The sequence below is a fragment of the Phodopus roborovskii genome, unplaced genomic scaffold (genome assembly GCF_943737965.1).
Source record: "Phodopus roborovskii unplaced genomic scaffold, PHOROB, whole genome shotgun sequence".
NCBI classification, from domain to species: domain Eukaryota; kingdom Metazoa; phylum Chordata; class Mammalia; order Rodentia; family Cricetidae; genus Phodopus; species Phodopus roborovskii.
Genome location: NW_026126541.1, coordinates 29,440,153 through 29,460,745, shown reverse-complemented (window position 1 = coordinate 29,460,745; position 20,593 = coordinate 29,440,153). Strand labels below are relative to the sequence as shown.

At 44.0% G+C, this 20,593-nt stretch overlaps 1 protein-coding gene across 2 annotated transcripts in view; it reads right to left on the bottom strand.

The window, feature by feature from the left end:
• Glis3 (GLIS family zinc finger 3) overlaps positions 1-19,888 on the bottom strand; it is a 421,425-nt gene extending 401,537 nt beyond the window's left edge. The window contains exons 1-2 of one of the 2 annotated variants that reach the window (XM_051199799.1): positions 19,288-19,888; positions 5,492-5,978 (exon numbers count right to left, since the gene is read on the bottom strand). In XM_051199799.1, coding sequence (XP_051055756.1) covers positions 5,492-5,882 — 391 coding nt within the window. In that variant the 5' untranslated portion in view covers positions 5,883-5,978; positions 19,288-19,888. Of the gene's footprint in view, positions 1-5,491; positions 5,979-19,287 lie in introns of those variants that run through there. The other variant, XM_051199800.1, reaches the window with a different exon arrangement.
• Positions 19,889-20,593: the final 705 nt, after the last annotated feature.

Genomic DNA, 20,593 nt, shown 5'->3' with positions numbered 1-20,593 from the left:
ACATCTTCTGCTAACCCTTTAACACCTTATTTCTGAGACAGGGCCTCTCTTTCTGAACCTAGGGCTCACCACTTCAGCCAGGGCATCTGCAGTGAGCTCAGGAGATTCTAACCTGGATGAGATTGTGAAGAAATGGTCAGCCAAACTGGCCTGAGCAATGAGACAGCTAACCTGAATCCGACAAAAAAGGGGAGATGCGTCATGGGGGGTGGGGGTAGGAGGTATTAGAGGACTACAAAAGGGACCTGAAGTGCTGTGATAGCCGTATATAATACACTCGAACCTGACTAAAGCTGTCTAAATTAAAAGCCAGTTAGAAAGGGCACTTGGTTAGTGAGTGGAGAAAGAAAATAATTCATGAATAAAATATAAAATAATGCAAAATTAATTTGATTATGGAATGGGTAATAAAATATAATTATATGTAAATGATACTGCTGTCTGAGTTAACTTCCTCGGTTATGATGAACATGTATTTATGTATGTACATGAAGAATGTCAATTTAAAGGTGGAATGTCAAAGTATCTTGTTGCACTAAAAAAATAAATAAATAAATAAAAGACCCACAGACAGATACTGGGGTTCAAGCTTCAAGTCGAAGATCAGACTGAAAGACAATCCTGGCTCCACCAAACCTCAGACTGCAATTCCAGACTGCTGCAATGCTATCCCCAACATGGCTGGAGAATTCTGAGACTGACTACTGAAGACCCTGCTCCTATCTTTTATATCTCTCTGGTTCTGGAATTAAAGGTGTGAGTTCTGTTACTCTTTTAGACTGGTTCAATATCGTAAAGCCCTGGGTGGCTTTGAACTCAGAGAGTTCTATCTGCCTTTTATCTCCTGAGTCCTGGAATTAAAGGTGTGTGCCACAACTGCCTGATCTCTATAGCTGGAGACTGACTTTGCTTTCTGAATTTTTGGGCAAGCTTTCATAAATCATAAATAATGTATCACCACAGTGTCTGTCACTTATTTTCAAGTGGTTCAAAGTACTTGAAAAAGATAAATGTGGCAAAATGCTGAAAAGTCAAACTAATCTAGGTATAGTGGCACATGTCTGTAAACTCAGCACTTTGGTATGCTGAGGCAGGAGGATTACTAAGTTCAAGGCCTGTCTAGCCCACATACCAAGTTCCAAGCTATCCAAGGCTACATAATGAAACCATGTCTCAAAAATAAAAAAATTAACTAGTTATTTAGTTATAATAGAACACAATACAAAATAATGTTAAAAAAAAAAAAAAGGACAGAACACCAAGACCAAACAAACAATGAACTTTCTTATTAAGAAGTAGTTTAATTAAGTGACTGGCTAATATAGGTGGCGATTACTGGATGGGGCTCCCAGGAAGCTATTTAAAAAGTACAAAACTGAGGGAAATTATCCTTTCCTCTGTCTGCCTTTTACCCTTCCTCCTCCCTCTTCTCAGAAGGCAGACTCTGGTCAGAGCTGGACTGAGGCGGCCACTGTGCAGCCAAGAGGAACCCTGCACCGTCCCAGGCCTGGCAGTGCAGAGCTACACAGCCAACCCTGGCCTGTAAGAAAAACGGCCTCATGACAGGCCCTGGGCACTGGGAGACGTGGCCAGCTGAGTGTCTCTATGTTTTTATGGTTCCCCTCAGGCCCACAGAAACATCTAACAGCCACATTTATTACGGAGTTGGGTGTTAACACTTAACAGTATTTATGTACTAGCAACTTATTAGCTGCTTGAAAAAGTAATATTCATAAGTTAAAAGAAAAATAGTATACCTGTTTGGTTCAATAGGCAGGAGGGACACCCTAACCACTTCCCAGACCTTACAATAAGGCAGATTTCACCACACTCCCTGCCTGTTCATATCTATTGCCTAAAAGTGTAGTAAAATAGCCCAGTGTGGTGACTCACGCCTGTAATCTTGGCAATAGAAGGCCGAGACAAGGGGTAATTGCCTCACGAAAGTTCAAGGCCAGCCCAGGCTACAAAGTGAGTGCCAGGTCAGTCTTTTGAGACTCTCTCAAAGAAAACCCCAAATGTTAAATAATTAAATAACTTTAAAAATTAAAAAGTAGGCTAGCCACCAAACTCCAAAAGTTTCTCACCTCAAACCAAATTTCTGAACCAACTGATTACTAGCTTCTCAATCTTGTTGCCCAAGCTCTTAGCAACCACCACTGTCTCTATAAACTTAACCATTCCAAGTCCTTAGAGGAGAGGACTCATAAAACGCATATGCTTTTGAAGTTGATATACTTCACTTAGCACAATTTGTGCACTATAGAATGTGCCAGAATATCCTTCTTGTGGAGAATACCTGCACTACCACATTACGCCCACACACTCATCTCCTGATGGACACTTGCTTATCTTTCTGGCTACGATGAGAACGCTTTCACGAACAGGAAGAAAAAGTGCTTGCCTGTCCTGACACTGTAGCTTCACAAAGATCGCCAAAGAGACTGTAATGAAATTGACTAAGGAAAGTTTTCCCCTCAGTTAGCGCTAAGAAGTTTACCTGGTGGCCAAAGAATGCTGTGCATCTATCTCTCCAATTCCCTCAAAATGTAAAGTGTCCTAGGACTCTTTCAGTTCACTTTAGTACCCCGGTGACCTCGGGGTACCATTTGGAATCCACACCACAGGTTGCTGAAGCCACTGTTATCCGTGTTTCCAGAGTAGTGGAATATAATCCTTAATCAAGAGAAATAACAGTGTCTAATCCACACCTCCCACTAGTGTTCCCTTGTAACACCCAAAAACTTAAATTCCCTGAACACATTCACAAGAGCTGGTGCAATCACTCCAGGAACTCAGAGAAAGTCTCTTCTTACTGCATGAACTACACACTGCCCCAAAGCAATGAGGCCCTACTTTGGATAACTTTGTGTGACTCTACCTGAGCTCCACGGTGCTAAAATGTTTGGTGAGACATTATTCTTGGTGTTCTTGATGGGGTGTTTCTGGATGAGATTAACTTTACATCATCAGACTGAGGAAGGGGATTTCCCTCCTTGGTGAAGATAGACTACATCCGGTCATCCCATGGATCCCAAGGTCTAATCAGAACAAAAGGTTGACCCTTTCCCTACATGATGGGTAACCCTTTCCTGCCTGGTTGCTTTTGGACTGGAGCATTGGTTTCTTCTTCTTCTTCTTGCCTTTGGACTCACACTGAAATACTGGCTCTTCCTGAGTCTGGAGCCTGCTGGCCTTTGGACATGAACTCTATCATTGGCTCTTCTAGTTCTCAGGCCCTCAGCTCCAGCTGGAATTAAATCACCCACTCTCCTGGGCCACCACAATCTCATTATTAGCAAATTCCTTATAATAAGACTCTTTCTGTGATTTCCCTTTCCCTCCCTTCCTTCCTCCCTCTCTCCCTTCCTCCCTCCCTCCCTCTCTCATAAACATGCTCAAGCTCTTTTCCTGGGAGCTTCCACTGGTATTCTCTGAGTTACATGCTGTCCCAAGGTCAAAGCAGCCTCACACATCTCCACTTCTTGGTGAGTCACTCACGACTCTTCGTATGTTACATTCCATTTACTGTGGCCCAGCATCAGCTCTTCTAGAACTCTACACCTGAAAGCCACTTGGAGCCAGGCAGTAATCAGAACAACCCCCCCCCCATCTCTTCATCCCTCCAGGCTTGGGTTGTGTTTTTCTCCCCACCCAAAACAAATGCTAGAAAGCTCCCTCATGTGCATACATGCCAAACTAGTTCGTGCATGAACATACTCACACTCCCTCATACATGCAGCTAAGTTACAAGGCTAGCACCTCACTTTCCAAATGTGTGCTTAAGATATCCTACTGTCCTCCTAGATCCCCCTATCATGAGGCCATGGAACCCTTTCAAAAGCTGCCAGATGGAGCTAGAGAGATGGCTCAGTTCGTAAAGCGCTTGCTCTGCAAGCACGGGGGGGGGGGGGGTAGAGGGGGGGGATTGAGTTTGGATTCCCTCCAAAACCTATCAGAGGGATTTGATAGGAAGAAGCAGCACTTGATCCCGTGAGCACTTGGCCTAACGTGACAGACTATTAGGGAAAGGGCCTCCAGGGAAACTGTACCTGAACTTAGACATGAGTACCTCTAGGAGAGCAAACAACTCTAAACAGAAACTAGACTAAAGGTAAATAAACAAGGAAAAAGATAATAAGAAATACAAAAGCTACATGTATGTTTACTGTTATGGGTTGTTTGTTTGTTTGTTTGTTTTTCTTGTTTTGTTTTTTCAATTTTTCAAGTCAGGGTTTCTCTGTGTAGCTTACAGACCAGGCTGGCCTCAAACTCACAGAGATCCACCAACCTCTGCCTCCCAAGTGCTGGGATTAAAGGCATGAGCCACTACTGCCTAATCTGTTTTGTTTTGTTAATCTCTTCATTGTGCCAAAAAGCACCAAAATGTACAGACACCAAGGCAAACAAGTCTTTGGCTACGTGTCTGTTATAAATCATTATTCACCAGCCTGGAGAGATGGCTCAGCCGTTAAAAGCTAGACTCACAACCAAAAATTTATCATTACTCACCTTGATTAGCTGGATAAGCAGCTGTTCAGAAGCCTGCTACTAACTCTACTGAGCAGGACAAAAACTTTTAATATAAACATTTAATACTAAATGATAAAATCCCTAAGGAATACACACAGTGCTATCTTACATAAAAAGCTCTAACCTAAACACAAATGCCATCTGCAACATAAATTCATTAAGTCTACACCAGCTGCTGGAGAAAGTGTCATTCAACTACATTATCAGTCCTCAATAACTACCTTTTAATTTTAAATATAAGGTAACCCAATCACTACTGAGTTAAAAGCACATTCTGTGTTTCAAATTAACCAAGTTTTCTAGCCCCTCTCAATTTTTAAATACATATTTATTATTCTTGTTGGGGACAGGGCTCATCAGTAGAACAGTTGCCTAGCTTGCCGCTGTGAAGCCATTGTTTCAATCCCCAGTATAAAGGGGAATGGGTTATGCATTATTCCAGCTTGATTCCCTCTGCTGATTTCTCTCTTAATTTTCTTATTTATATTTACTTACTCCTCATTTTACTGGTTATTACAATGTCTCCCTTTTAATCCTTTCCTCCCAAGCACAGCTTATCTTTTAATAGTTCTAACACCAGCACTGGTTCTGGTTCAGGCCTGTCCTCCACAGCCTGTAGAATCCACCCCACCACCCCCCAAAAGCCGTGGCAGAACCACATGCATGCAGAACACAGACGTCATCACCCTGCTCCTGGCCTCTTGCCATCGCCTTCCTCACTATTCCCTTTTTAAGCTGACCTCCCTGCTTTACCTTCCAGGATGCCACACACTATCCCTAGCACTTATCCACACAAACACAAAGTACACACCCAACCCCTTACCAAGCATGAGACCTTCAACTTTGACTGTGATGCTGAATTATATATTTTCTACAGAAGTCTCTGGAAGTGAACAGACATGGAGGGAGGGAGATAAAACATTCCCATTTTTAAAAGATGCCAAAATTACAATCCTACCTTTCTCGGGATTTGAAGAAAAGTGCTCTCCAAATTCTTGCTGTTTGTGCTTTACAGCAAGTGAGGCTGCTGTCAGGCCACTGGCCTGAGTGGCCTGAAATTGAGGCTTCCCATTGGTGAGTAACTGTCTCCTGGGGCTCAGGGCAGGCAGATGGAGGGGGCTCACAGCCATGTTGCTCTGAGGAGCCATCCCCGCTCCCGAGGACATCTTCAGGTGGAGGCTGTTAGCGAGACTTCCAATAGCAGGGCTGGGTATGCTGGCATAGGATGAGGGGCCTGTAGTGCCTGAGTGGGCTCTGATAGGAGGAATGTGTTGACCAGTGAGCAACCCAGGCCCCTGCGGGGTTCTTGATGTCCGATGCAGACTCATGCCACATGACCTTCCATTCATTCTGAAAGCCCTGAGGCCAAGATGGTCCCTATCCAACAGCACTACTGATTCATTCAAGGCAAGTCAAGTAACTTATCCATGGGATAGGTGATAAGTCTGTGTAAAAACAAAAACAAATACAGGCGTTGGGAAAGGTAAAACTGAAAATAAGATATAGCAAATTTTCAACTTGTACAGCATTTATATCAGGACAAAAAGAAACACAGTTGACAAACTCTCCTCTTAAATAGAACACGGCCATTAAAACATAGCTCTTTGGCAAGGACTTTACTTCTGCATTCATGGGAGGCTTGGATTATATGGGTCACTGCATTGTTCTGTTTGCTACTGTGCCCTTCTCAATATGGTGCTCTTGGCAACTACCACCAGTCCACTGGGGACTGCTTGCTAGGGAAACTTCCTCTATTCCCAGAGGATCTGTCCATACACTTCATTTTCCTGTCTTTAGAAACCCAGAACACTGGCCTCTGGGAGCTGGGAGACTAAACTTCTGAAGTTTCCAGTCAGCAAATACAAGGCCAACATGATGTTCATTCTAAGAGGAATATTTCATAGTACCCAGGTTTGCAGATGAGAACTCTAGGCATGGGGATTTTAGTTTTCATAAATCCTCATATTTAAATACTTAACAGCAGCATCAAGACCTTAGATCCATATTGATCCTGAGTTATGCAGTTAGAAAAGCAAGGCAGGTGTGTGTGTGGGGGGGGCAGGTTGTCTCAGAAAGGAGAGAACTATAAACAATACCTCCTGAAAGCACAGGAGAAAAGGAACTCTTAAATGTGGGGTGCCAGTGTGTTCCCAGAAAGCCTACTGTATTCAGTATTACTGTATATACCATTGTGTTAGGGAGCAGAAAAAAAGTACAAATGAGTGTGTCCACAGAGTGTCCCTCTACTTGTATGTGATGACATCAACACTCCCTAGGTCTAAATCACAAAGGAAGGCTCCCCCACCCCGAACAACTCAACTCCAGAGTAGATCCAAGTAGATGACCAAGTGACACCATGTTGCCTCTACTGAATATGTCTGAAACAGCTACTATGTGTCTTTTATAGAGACAAGATAGTCATAGGAAGCAGCTATGGCTGAACAAACACAGGAAATGAAGACTGAGAACAAGTCAATAATATCCATATGTCCTCAATAGGATAAGTCTCAGGACTTTTCCCCTCTATGATCCACTTGAGGTATTGAACGAACATTTTCAACTCAAATCCAAAAGATACAAAAAGAAATGACTGAACCAAGCATCATGGGAAGGCTACTCAGGAATATTGTTTTCTTTCACCATTTTAGGAAACAGAAAAAAATACTTAAACGTTCACTGCTCTTTCCATAAAATTTCCAGGAGTGCCTACGTTGAGGCACTTCGTATGTGATTCAAATGTGAAATTTGTCACTCTGCTTTGCCAAGAATCGCATCCTTTGATGACATTGGCTTTGCCAATCGGAAGAGCCACTCCCTCTGTCATACCACTGCCACTCGTACCCCCCCCCCCCCGCCACTGCAGGTCCCACGGAAAGACAAGTCCAAGGTATCCAAACCTGCATGACTGAATTCCCTTACGAAACAGTAAGAACAGAGCTTGCTACCAAACTGGTCCTGAGCCTGTTCCTTCACTATGGAAAACTCCCCACACACTGCCTGTTAGGAGTACATCTGTTGTGTGCTCACCGAACTACACTGCACCACCAACCACTCCCTTCATCCACTGATTGGCTGATCTTGAGCAAGAATCAAAATCATTACCCATTCTTCACTCATTCATAAAATAGTGGCTTCTGGGCACTCTGAACTTTTAAAGAAAGCATTTATTCAGTAACCACCAAAAGGGGGGAGGCAAATAAATATGCCATATTGGCAAGTTTTTTTGTTTTTTTTTTAATGAACAACGGTCCAAAATGACTAGATTTCTTGACTGTGCTCATTTCTGTTTCGTTTTTATTTTTTTAAAAAAGTAATTCTTGCACCAGCATCATATACAAATAGTTCTTATCAAACTCTGTACCAAAAACACATCTCTAAGTATTCCAGCATTAGGCTTGGTCATTAAGGCCTATAAGAAGGAAGCTGGGTGGTGGTGGCACATGCCCTTAATCCCAGCACTTGGGAGGCAGAGTGAGTTCCAGGACAGGCTACAAAGCTACAGAGAAACCCTGTCTCAAAAAAAAAAAAAAAAAAAAGACTTGCAAGAAGGAATGTGAGGAACCAAGAATAACACACTCATAACAATATAACAATATGTTGTATATGAATTATTTATTTTGCTTTACTTTTTTATAAATTGCACTCCTGATTGAAACGGGTTTAAAGAAAAACCGAAATGTACTTAAATTTTATAACTGAGGAAAAAGCAGCCAGAAAAATGAAAAAAAAAAAAAAAGAAAAAGAAAGAAAACAGGTGAACAGCATTAAGTTAAGCAAAACCACCCATGAGATATAAAAACAAAGAAGGGAGGGAGGGAGGGAAGGACAGAGGGAGGGAGGGAGGGAGGGAGGGAGGGAGGGAGGGAGGAAGGGAGGCTAGAAACTTCATGGGGAAAAAAATGTAAGATGAAAAAGAAACTATATAGGGAAATATGGCTAAAATTAAAGTTTTCAAATAAATTATGTCAACAATCTTTTGAGCATTAGGTACTCATATCTAGAAATCAATTTAGTTTACTCACAGTATATTTTATATACTTCTGAGCTAAAGCCATTGATCACAACATCATTTCAAGCCCACAGGGTAGTAAAGTAGGAATAAACCACTTAACTCTAGGAAAAACTCATGTTCATTGAGATGCTCTGAAGAAGACAAGGAGGAAAGACCTCGTCACAAGCTCCCTGGACTCGGTTCTCCACAAAAGACAAATACAGTCACTAGGACTCTTGACATTGTTTTTCCTAATACTTTAGATTTGGAATATTATTTTTAAAACACTCATGTACTATAGTGACAAATTATTATGTAGAATCTATTTCCCTATCAATTAAAGCTAGAGGGACTGTGTAGACACAGAAGTAAAAACAGTGGTGTTCATTAGCAGGCCAATTAAAGCAATGTTGGGGGGGCCAGGCCTCCCCTAACACCATGGTCAAAGACAGCACTAACCAAGAACAATGGAATACAGCACTAAATTTATATTCTGATAAGAAAATAAAAACCACACCTACTCATCTCCTAAAGCTGATGAGGAAAATTTCACCGAAAGTCCTTCTTTTTTAACAAAGATGCATTTACTTATATTTTATATGTATTAGCGTTGTATTTGCACCATATGCCTGACCTGTACCCAAAGAGCCCAAAAGAGGATGCCAGAACCCCTGAAACTGGAGGTACAGGCAGTTGTGAGCTGCCACGTGGATGCTGGGAACTGAACCTAGGTCCTCTACAAGAGCAGCTATAGCTTCTAACCACTGAGCTCTCTCTCCAGCCCCCTCTTTTCATTTAAAAATTTTCACAAGCTTCTCCTCTGTCTCCTCAAGACTACCAACAAAAGAAAAAAGAAAAGAAAAAGAAAAAGAAAAAGGAATTTTAAAGGAAAAGGTAAAGAGCATCCAGAAATATATATTTCAAGTTTTTCATATGTGACATCTTGCCATATTTAGATTTTTATGCCCCACTGGATCTCACAGTGAAAATGTTCACTCACTCTACTAATGAGTTACTAAATCTTTCCTTTTGACCATGTTCAAACTCTTAAAACACACTCCCATAATTCGTGTGAGAGAGGAAATGACTGAACCCCTAAGGAAACTAAGGTAGAAAACAATTTAATAATGCCAATCGTTTTCCAGGAAAGCATTGACTTTGATCAAAATATAAAACCATGACTCCACCTTTTTCTTCCCAGGGCTCCTTGTGTATTAAGACATATTAAACAAAGGAAAGCAATGTTAATGCATGTATTCAAGAAAATTCCAGAAACAAGCTCCATAATGCCTATTTACAGCCAAAGGCCCTTTCCTAGTAAATACCATTAATAGACTCATCTAGAGTCATAATTCATCTGATGAGCCAGTTAATTATTAATTTTCATACATCATTTCATTTCCTTAGATACATTTAGCCTTTGTTATATTTTCCATGCCTTATGCTGAGAGCATTTCTTACCCTGAACCCCTCTCCCTCCCCCCCCAAAAAAGAAAGAAAAAAATCCTGTTAATGAAGCACAAATAATGGTCAGGAAACAAAGTGATCCTGAACATAATCATATTTAAATATACGCATATAAGTAAATGTGCGCACTCATTTACAGTGTGTGTGTGCATGTGTGTGTAAACCATCTATGAGATGTTACTATTTGTCTTTTTCCCCTTGTGGGTTAATGATTGTATAATTTCATTAAGCTCCGACATTTCAACTTCACTGCCTTCATCGTTTAATAGGTCCATGCTACTCTCCTGGGCTTCTCCTGTTACGGCTTTTTTTTAGCCAGAAGAATATAGAAACGAAACCTATTGATGGACAATGCAAGGTATTCTTGTGCACGGCTACAGAGTGAAGCAGAGATCTGGCAGTTTAATCAAGGACAGATAGAGCTGGGTGTTCTTATACCCCAAGAGTTCATTTTAATAAGCAGAATGTACCTTGTTCTAACACAGGCGACTGACTCCTCAGTAAAGACTGTATAAACAAAAACCAATCATGTAAGTCATTTTATTGGCAACAATATAAACACAGCTATATTAGATGTCACCAATAAATCAGAGTGATTCTTGTCTGCAATTTCAACAAGAGGAAAGTGCAAACATGAGCCCATGAAGCGGGAGAGGATATTATGGAGGAAATATATCGGATGTGAACAGTATCATTTCTCTAGACCCAAACTGGAAGGTCCTCTATTATGATGGATAGATCCACAGAAGGACATAGTTGATTGTCTGTGTGGGTTCCTAACTGTATGCACTGAAACCAACAAAGTCACAGAAGTTTCATAAATAGAAACTCGCATTTGAGGAGCAGAGCGAAAATTCAAGAAGCTTAGAGATCTCTTCACTCAAGTCTTCTCAAGGCCTAATGAAGATGGTAAGAACATTACCACATTTATTATAAACATTAGTATGTACTGACGTTGAACACTACACTCAATGGTAAGATGAAATCAGAGACCTCACTTTATCACTAATTAATAAGACAACTGAGTGTTCCCAGCAGGCATTCCACCCAAGTCTTCTGGAGAGCACTTAGAAAAGACACTGGAGCCCGCAACAGAATGCATGACTTCGATGTTATCTGTGGAGCCAAACTCCAAGCTAATTCATGATCAACATTATAACTACTCTAAATTTTATATTTATAAATTTTCTCTAAAATGAGGATACATTTTCTTAAGGATATGGAAGAAAATATCTGACAGAGCATTTTAAAGTCTGCAGCTATGAAGTGCACGGTGTGGGTAGTGAGCATGTCTAAGGCCAAAGAGGGGAAGAAGAGGAGATGGAGGAGTGGCCGTCTACTCCAGGAGGCCTCCTGGTTGGTCAGTCTAAAAGTCAAAAGCGACTCTCTGAAGACCCAGGCAGTAGCTGTGATGACACTGACAAGGACTACAGACCAGACAGCTGGTAAAATGAATCTTCAGAGAGACTGTGCTGGAGAACACCACTGGAGCTTTGTAACACCTCCCCCACTCCCAGAATGCATCTTCCACCCCTGAGCGCATCTTCAAGACTCTCACAGTCTCCTACCTTACTCAGCGCCACTGCTTTTAGCAAGAATTACTGAGAAGTGTCTCATTACTTTGCCTCAGTCACTAATTCATCAATAACTATAGAAAGCTGTGGCCCTACAAAGAATGTTCACTCAGTCCAAAAAAATAATAATCACCACAAGAAATCGGAATGAGCTTGCAACCAAAGCATTTCAGCACAAACAGGGATGTCCGGCCAGGCAGTCGTGGACTGGCCATGCCTCGGAACAGCACTGGTGGGAATATGCTGAGTTTCCAGGCCTACGGTTCCCAAATTACTCACTCTAAAGCAGTGTTTTGCAAACTGGGCAGCAATACCCTGAAGGCCTATGGTATCAGTTACTCAATAGGGAAAGTAGGTTTTTGTTTTCTTTTTTTTTTTTAATATAAAACAAATAGAACAGACTGCAATATATTTAAAGCTATCAGAGTACATCAAGAGTAACAGTCAAGAACTGTTCCAGCTCATTTCTTTGCAGGTGTACATATCTATGTGCACATAGTGTGTTTTGGATAAGATAAACATTGTGTTTTATGGTGAGTCAGGATAAAATGAAATAAAACCTAGTGTTAGAAAACCATTTGGACTCTTTGATGACCCAAACACCCACAAACAGCAGCTGTTGTACAGCCGAATTTAAAAGAAATAAAAGAAGTAACAAAATAATGTAAAATGAAGAAAAGATCTGAAAGCTTGACATTTTAGGTTTTTGTTTGGTTTTCTGTTTGCTTGTTTTGTTTTTGGAGGCGGGGTTTCTCCATGTAGTTCTGGCTGTCCTGGAATTCCCCTTGTAGACAAGGTTGGCCTTGAATTCAGAGATACTCCCGAGATCCTCCCGACTCTGCCTCAGGTTTATTTTTTTTTTTAAGGTCAAACAATATAAAGCTACATTTCAACCACTACCATCTATCACCTCTCAATAGAGAGCAATTGATCATTTGTGCTAAGTAACAGCTGAACAACCAATAGCATTAGCATCAGAATGATTGGCAATGGGCTCTGAAGAGACTGGGCAAAGGTTTAGAGCATTGGTTGTGCGGGAGCGATGGTGGCACACACCTTTGATCCCAGCACTCAGGAGGCAGAGGTAGGCAGATCTCTGAGTTCTAGGACAGCCTGGGCTACAGAGCAAGTTCTAGGAGCAGGCTCCAAAGTTACACCGAGAAACCCATCTTGAAAAACCATAAAAGAGCACTGGTTGCTCTGCAGAGGACTGGGGTTCTCTTCCTAGCACCTGAAAGAAAGGAAGGAAGGGAGGGAGGGAGGGAGGGAGGGAGGGAGGGAGGGAGACCGAGCACCCCATCTTTCCTTCCACACATCATGCATGCATGTGGTGAACAGACACACATGCAGACAAATACCCATATCTATAAATAAATAGTAATAATAGTTATTAATTTTTTTAGATCTTCCTGGCTGCAGAGTGTAGGTATCCACCCCAAGAATCAAGCCATTCCCTGACAGAAAAACCAAGATACGGAATATGAATGTATGTATGTATGTATGTATGTATGTATATTAACACAACTCAATTTTTAACACTGCGGTTTAAATGTGTTCTTAATATGAGTTAACCATCAGATCCTGAGATGAAGAATCTGAAATGGAAAAAATGAACGTTTCCCCTGTGACATCACCCCTGAATTAATTACCTGCACTGCTGGGACTGAGTCCCACATGGCCATCATTTGAGACACAAGCCCCTCTTCTTCGAAAAACAGAGAAGCATTGGAAACTGTCTGGAGAACGTTCTTTGTAAAGAAAATATGAAAATCCATCCTCACACAAAGAGGTACAGGGGAAGCGAACTATGCCGGAATGGAAAGAGGGTTGTCATTCGGTTTGTATAACCTACCACTCAGTCTACAGGAATGGCTGTTTTTAAGGCTAAAACCACAATTTTCTCAAAAGGGCAAGGGAAAAGCTACCTATAGAAGATTCTATAAGCAAAGCTAATTATCTAGACCAAAGAATCAAGCTTGCTAAAGAATCTCTGTCACACGTGGACTGAGTGGATTTCTCTCCTTCACCCCAGTTACGGCTTAAAAGTACCCACTGTTAAGTATTTTTAGTCACTGGTAGACAGAAGTTTTATACAAGTTAATTCTGTTCCCTGACATCAGGGAAGAAGTATGAATGTCCACAACAATGACTAGGCCTTTACCCAACATGACAACATATTTATTAAAATCTTGTTTAAACCTTCATGAATGACTCAGCCAAGTAACAGACAGGAGTGGAGCCTATTGGTCATGCTGAAAAGGTTGGGAAAACATTAATCTATTTCTTCACACACAAAAACAGCAAAAGTCCGACTCAGCCCTGGCCTCTGGTTGGCTTTCTGGTACAGTATTCGGCAGGCTTAGAAAAGAAACTTGGAAGCTCTGGCTCTGGAACTGTAAAAAACCACTGATTTTCAGAGAAACTGGTCACTCTATCAAGGAGCCTGGGACAAGGTCAGATCTTGTGCTAGAGAGCCTATCTGCTCATCTATAGTTCCGTAAGGCCTGCTGCCCCTGAAGGAACGTGCAGCCTTTCATGTTCTTGGCCTAGAGATCACAGCAAACAAGAATGACCCCATACTTTCTTCATCTCAAGTATGTGCTCAGCTATGTGGCATCTCTGAGGTTTCAAGCCTTGCAGACAAATCCCGATTTTGTTCCCAAGACAGAAAATGACTGGACTGTTGCTCTAGCACACGGCCTTGAAACCTACCTCCAGAGCTTCCCAGGCCTCTTCCTTTCTCAGTTTGTGTATGGAGTGTGTATGTGTATGCAAGTTTGCATGTACACGGCTCAATGTGGAACGGTGCATGTGCACACACATGTGGGAAACAGAGGACAACCTCAGGTGTCAACCCCAGGAATGCACTCCACCGTATTGTGCACTGCTTATGACGTTACAGAGTAACATATGAGAAAATGCATGTCCCAGTCTTAGTACAGAGCCAAGGACCTTAAGAACCCAACCAATATTAACTGTTTTACTCCACACACATTTTCCGTTTCACATTCCTACTATTCTGCAGTACATTGTGGCTATTTGCCTATGCTTCATTTCCCTGCCTAAATTCTCATTTCATTGAGTTTTGTGCTTATGTCTAGCTTATACCTTGCATTTAGAGATTGTCATATACTCTATTTACATATCAGTCCTTTTCAAGCCTAACTTATCATACATCTATCTCAATACTAATTTACACATGTATATATTTACTGTATTTTTACTCTTCATATTATGCAGAAAGTAAAAGTGAGATATATAATTATAGTCTACCCTTATCTTCTTATTATCTGAATAAATATAGGAGTGACATGTGACAATGCAATAATGAGTCCCATGCTCCTGTGACCTGTGAATCCAATTTAATTACATCTATATGCTTTCTAGTCTATCCATTCTCATTTCTTTTCCTTTCTCTAGGTAGGAAGAAGTAATATAGAAATCCTATCCCATCCTCTGAGCAGACTCAATCTTGGCACTCTGCTGGACAATTTTCACAGTCAGTTCAGTACTAGAACTGAATTGTTTGCTGTGGAGTGTTGGCCCCCGTACCGGGGCTACCAATGCATACTCTTCAGCATTTCTCCTGCTCACCTGGAGTCACATTGGTTGTGTTTCTCACAAGATACCAGACAGGTATGGATATGATCTATCTTACTTGTATTCCTCATTAGTTCTGACACTTTAAGTAATGCTCACACAACTACTTTATCTAAGCCAAACTGTTCTTGCCTCCTTTAAAGGAAAACAAAAAACTACTATAAAGTTGCATGCCGATGATACAAAGCTAAAACTATTCCAATTGCATATGATACTTGTTCAGTAAAACTCACACAAGTGTTAGAAGTGAGTGCAGTGTGACCTTAAAGCAGTGGCTCTCAACCTTCCTAATGCTGCAATCCTTTAATACAGTTCCTCATGTTGTGGTGACCCCCAACCATATAATTATTTAGATGCTGCTTCATAACTGTAATTTTGCTACTGTCATGAGCCACAATGCAAATATCTGATAAGCAGGATATCTGATATGGGACCCACAAAATAGGGTTGCAACCCACAAACTGAGAGGGAGGCAGTCACTGAACGGACTTGTGAGAGATGCTCCTTGAATGTTCATTTGTTGGGTGTGTCCTGTTTCTGAAACTAACAGATGTGATCTTCCATGTGGACATTTTGTTTTACATTAATAAAAATGTTGGCTTTTGTATCAACTCTGCCTAAAGTAAGTGGGTAATTAGGAAAACGTGGAACAATCTTTTATAAAAATTTGGCTCATTCCTAATGTCATGTGAAAGTCTTTCCTTTTTGTCTCTTTCTTCTTAAATAAGGATGCCATCATATTTTTATTGCAAAGACTACTTGTGTGACGTTTTTCTTCGGTCCTGACTGAATTTGTGAACTAGCCAAACATGAAAGCGTTAATCCTGTATTGATACCTTATTTATAATAGAACTTCCTCTATAGAAAAATAATTGCAGAAACACAGGAAATGACTTCTCCAAGGATAAGAGTGTGTTCTGATACTTCTTCCTGGATCCGCTCCTTCGAAGTAACTCCTACAATCTGGGAGAATTAAACACTAACATTCCAACTCCAGTGATCAGCAACTATGGCCCGAAACGACAATGTAGACAGGATATCCTAGGACCTACTAGGAAGAAGGTTAGGTGGACACTGACCTGTCTTCTTAAACTGTGGAAAAACCACCTCTGTCACATAAATCAAGGCAAAGCTGTTACAAAACACGGGTTCCATTTACTTAACCCTCCCTATTCTTCTTTGGCCAGGTAAAAATTCCACACTAGGTAGACTCTGGAGTGCATCCAACAAGAGAGTTACTTCCCATTTGGAATTAGGACTGCTTTCTCTAAAGCAAACCAACCAACCCCAGTTATCCAACCTCAGCTAATATGACTGGGAACTTTGGTATACTCACTGGTAGAACCAACGAAAACCCTGGTAGAATGTAGGACATGACGGCCACTCTGCCCAGACTGACCTCAAGGGGAGAGGGGACCATCCTAGAGCACACAGAAGTAACTAACCCACTCTCAAGAAGGTTGAGTCCTCCCAGAATGGAAGAAAAGAAATGAACAGAGTACCAATAAGAATGGGAACAATGCCTCCTTCAATTCAAGGAGGAGCAGGGTTGGAGCTAGTCTTCATGAAAACTGTAGCAAATGCTAGTAGTCATTATCATTAAATGTCAGCAGCACTTGTTGCAAAAGTAAAGGGGAACACACACACACACACACACACACACACACACACACACACACACACACACACGAGTTCTCTCTTTAGATCGCATCAACCTTTCCAGGCACAACCTTCATGGTTTTCCTGCAAACTTTTGCAGGTTGCACCTGCTTTGTGTAACCTCACTGGAAACGAGAGAGAAAAGGGGGAGGAAGATTTAAACTAACACAGGTCCATCTTTACAATTTAAAAAGTTCCTAGTTTAGTCTAAAAAGTGAAGCCCAGTGGGCAAGAAAACATTTAGGGAACAGCCTGGCAACCATCCAAGGCAGAAATCATGACTCATCAAAGCTTCAGAGCAGGCAGAAGAGGCTTTGCATTAGTCTTGAGTTCACCTTCAGGCCAAGAAGGGCTTGCTCTCAACTGAGAAACTTCACTGCTTTTCCTGGATGCTTAAGTTTGGCAGGGGTTCCTAGGCAAAACCCCTTGAGTCTCTGGGTCTTGATTTCCCAAGGACCCCTAGGACTTTAATAGTTCCCTCTGGGGACTTCAGGTCCCACAACCCAAAGAGACTGGTCCACTGGGGGGGAGGGGTATAACTTCTCTTTCCTTGTGAACTCTAGGATGACCTGGGATCATCAACCCCAATTCTCAAGAGGTATTGACAGATTGACATCCTAGAAGGATTCTGCAGGATTGAGAAGGTGTCCTCTCTAGGTGAAATGGTTGTAACTGCTGGAGTCCCAGTGGACACTGCTCCCTAGGACTCCGGAAGTGACCCCCTATCCTCCTATCCTCTCTGCCATCTGCCCAAGCTGGTGTCAAGGAAACCAAGCCAGGAAGAGGTACTCAGGGCAGAGGAACCTGGAGTCCTGGTGGGGTGCAGGGCCCAGATATATGTCTGGCAACAGTGAGTAGAGAGCCCTCCTGGAGTCTCTAACACCCATCCCCAACACAGACACACACACACAGACACACACACACACAGATACACACACACACCTTGCCCCCCCCCCCGCAGGGTCTTAGGTCCTGGCCCCTGGACTCCCAGGAGGTAAGCGAGGGGCGGGTCCGGAGGTGCAGGCGCCAGGGCCCCTAGTGGTGCTAGCGCACCCGGCCGCCCCCGCTCTGCCCCCGCCCCTTACCCGCGGCGTGTCAGCCAGCCGGCGAGCGAGCGAATGCAACAAAACAAAACAAACTCGTGCCGGCTTCCTGTTGTGCAACCCGGTACTGAGTAAGTCGGGGGCAGAAAGGCCGCCGCCAGCCTCCAATTAGGAGGAAACCAGGACAAACCGAGGGGATCCGCGCACAGCGGGCCAGAGACCCGAGAACCACACTAGGGTGCACACTGCCCAGAACCCCGCCCGCGTCCGGACCTTGGTGCGAGCCCCCTACCCCGAGGTGTCGTTTTGCTGTCGCCTCCCAAACACACTACCAGGTCCAAGGCCGTGACATCGTGGAGCCAGAACCCTTTCCCACTAAGTGTCTCCTTCCAGGTACCTATTTGAATCATCCATAGGATGACAAATCCGACCGGGCCAAGGTTTTCAGACACTTGGGTGAGTTCCTCGTCCCCTGGGTGACTTGTCAGCTCTAGTGAGTAACTTGGAACTGTCGCTTGGGGCAAGGTGTGTGTCTAGGATTGCCAACAGCTCACTCACGCTTTCCAGAAAATAGTCCCGGTAGACTTCAAAATAGACACAGGGTCATTTATAGGGACCAGAGTCTCGAAGCTGGACAAAGTCCCCGAGACTGAGACATTAACCAAACAGTGGTGACATTTTGTCCCGACCCATAAAAATGTACACGCGAGGTGCCGAACCCAGCGGAGAGTGTTAGTGTCTGAATGTGTCTGCGTTTCGTGGCATGAGAAGTTACAGTTGAAAACTTGGCGGCCTCGGGTCGCTGCACCACTCTGGACTAGCAGCTGTGTCCCCCAACACGAGCACCTCCCTGAACAATGGGGACACCAACTAGGATGAAACACAAAAGTGGAAAACAGCCTTCGTGGCGCTCCACAAACACGTGGAAGCCGGAAAGACTACTGCCAAAGACCTCAGGCCACCCCATCACTCCCCACTTTGCCAAAGTTTCCCTCAAGTAGGACCCCGAGGGATGGCGCGCACCGTGCTGGAGCGCTCTGTAACTGGCCCTGACTGCGTAGCCCTCTGGGAACTGTATTTTCTTTTAAAAGGCAGAGTCTCTCCCTCATAAACTAAACTTCAACACCTTGTAGGTTTCCTTTCCGTCTATACTTGGCGCTCTTAGGCAACTGACAGGCAGTCGACGGCTGAGTATTGCCATCAGCCTCGGTAAGGTGTGCCTATGTCTCTAGAAGCCCTGTGAGTCTAGGGAGTTGGGGTACCCGTGTCCTCAAAGCCGCGCGAACACCACTAACCCCGCGTGCACAAACTATTTCTAATCCCGAGTTTGCATCTCTTGAGACTGACCGCCCCCACAGTCTCTAGCGCCTTCTCGCTCGTCTCTCGCCTGCCGAACAAAGTTCCTATGGCATCCACTTACCAGGTAACCGGATTTCCACAACAAAGCTAGGCGCGCGAGTCCCTTCTCCCAGCCAGACCGCGCGTGACAGCACTGGCGACCCGTGGGTGGGGGTCAGCCCCTCGGCACCCCGTGCAGGCTCTGCCTCCTTCTGAAAGGAAAACTCGCATCCAAGCCCGGGGCCGGAGCGCGGAAACGCGACCCGATGGCCGTGTGTGTGCGCGCGCGGCTGCGGCGGCGGCGGCCCGGGAAGGAGGAGGCAGGGCAGCGGGCCGACTCTCGGCATCAGCTCGCTGTCCCCGCTACACACAGACACACTCCAATCATGTCTTTACAAAGTTGAGTAGCGACCTGGTGCCTGGCCCTGAGTGCTCATCCTCGCTCCGGGCCTGGGGGATGCGTGGAGGGGCCGGGCTCGGGATGCTGGCTGTTTGAGCTGGGTCCCGGCTGGAGAGCGCCGGTGCGAGCCTGGACCCGGGCCCGCCGCGGCCCCGAGGTGCGCGGCCCCTGGCTCCCGTGCCCTTGCGCGCCGCGCTCTGGGCTGCCCGGGCGGCGCAGTAGGGACGCGGCTGCGGGGAGAGGGGAAGGGGGAAGAGGGCGGGAGGGAGGCTGCCCAGCGAGGAGTGTGTGCGGCCGCGAGGGCCGGCCCGCAGCCAGCTGCTTCCTGAGTGTGAGCGCCGGAGGGGGCGGGGAGGGATGGGGGCGGGCTCCTGGTCACCAGGCCAGCTAGTGTCTCGCTCTCGACATTCGCGCACACATGCTCCTTCCCATAAAACTCCAGAGCTTGGTAACCGCAGAGAGTCTCTTCACCTTTCGGGACCTATTTGGCCCTCTCCCTCTCTCTCTTTTTTAACCTAAAAATGTGTCAAATCCTAAGGAACAAGAGAGAAAACCCTTGTAGTAAAAAAGAGAGAGAGTGGAAACAGAAAAGTGAAAGATGGGCAAATGTGTGGGATTGGATGCTGGTGACTATTTGAAAACTGACTGGAACGCAGAGATGATCTTTGTGACATCTTACAAGGGGTAGAGGGGCTAAAGGAAGGAGGTGTGACCAGGTTTTCACTTGAAGGTGGGCTGGGAGGAATGGGCAAACCCTCCTCAAAAATCTTGCTTGTGTACAGTGGTATTTTCTCCTTAGAGTTCAACATCACCAGCTTTTTACCCCACCTAAGGTGTGGTCCTTCTGTTAGGCTTGATCAGAACCCTGTCACAAAAAGACCTCCTGTTGGTGGATCCACTATGAATTGCCATAGAAAGCAAAGACTTCCAGCTTGGAATTCAGTGTGTGTTTCAGGCAGCACCCTCCAGTTAGGGCTTTGTGCAGTGA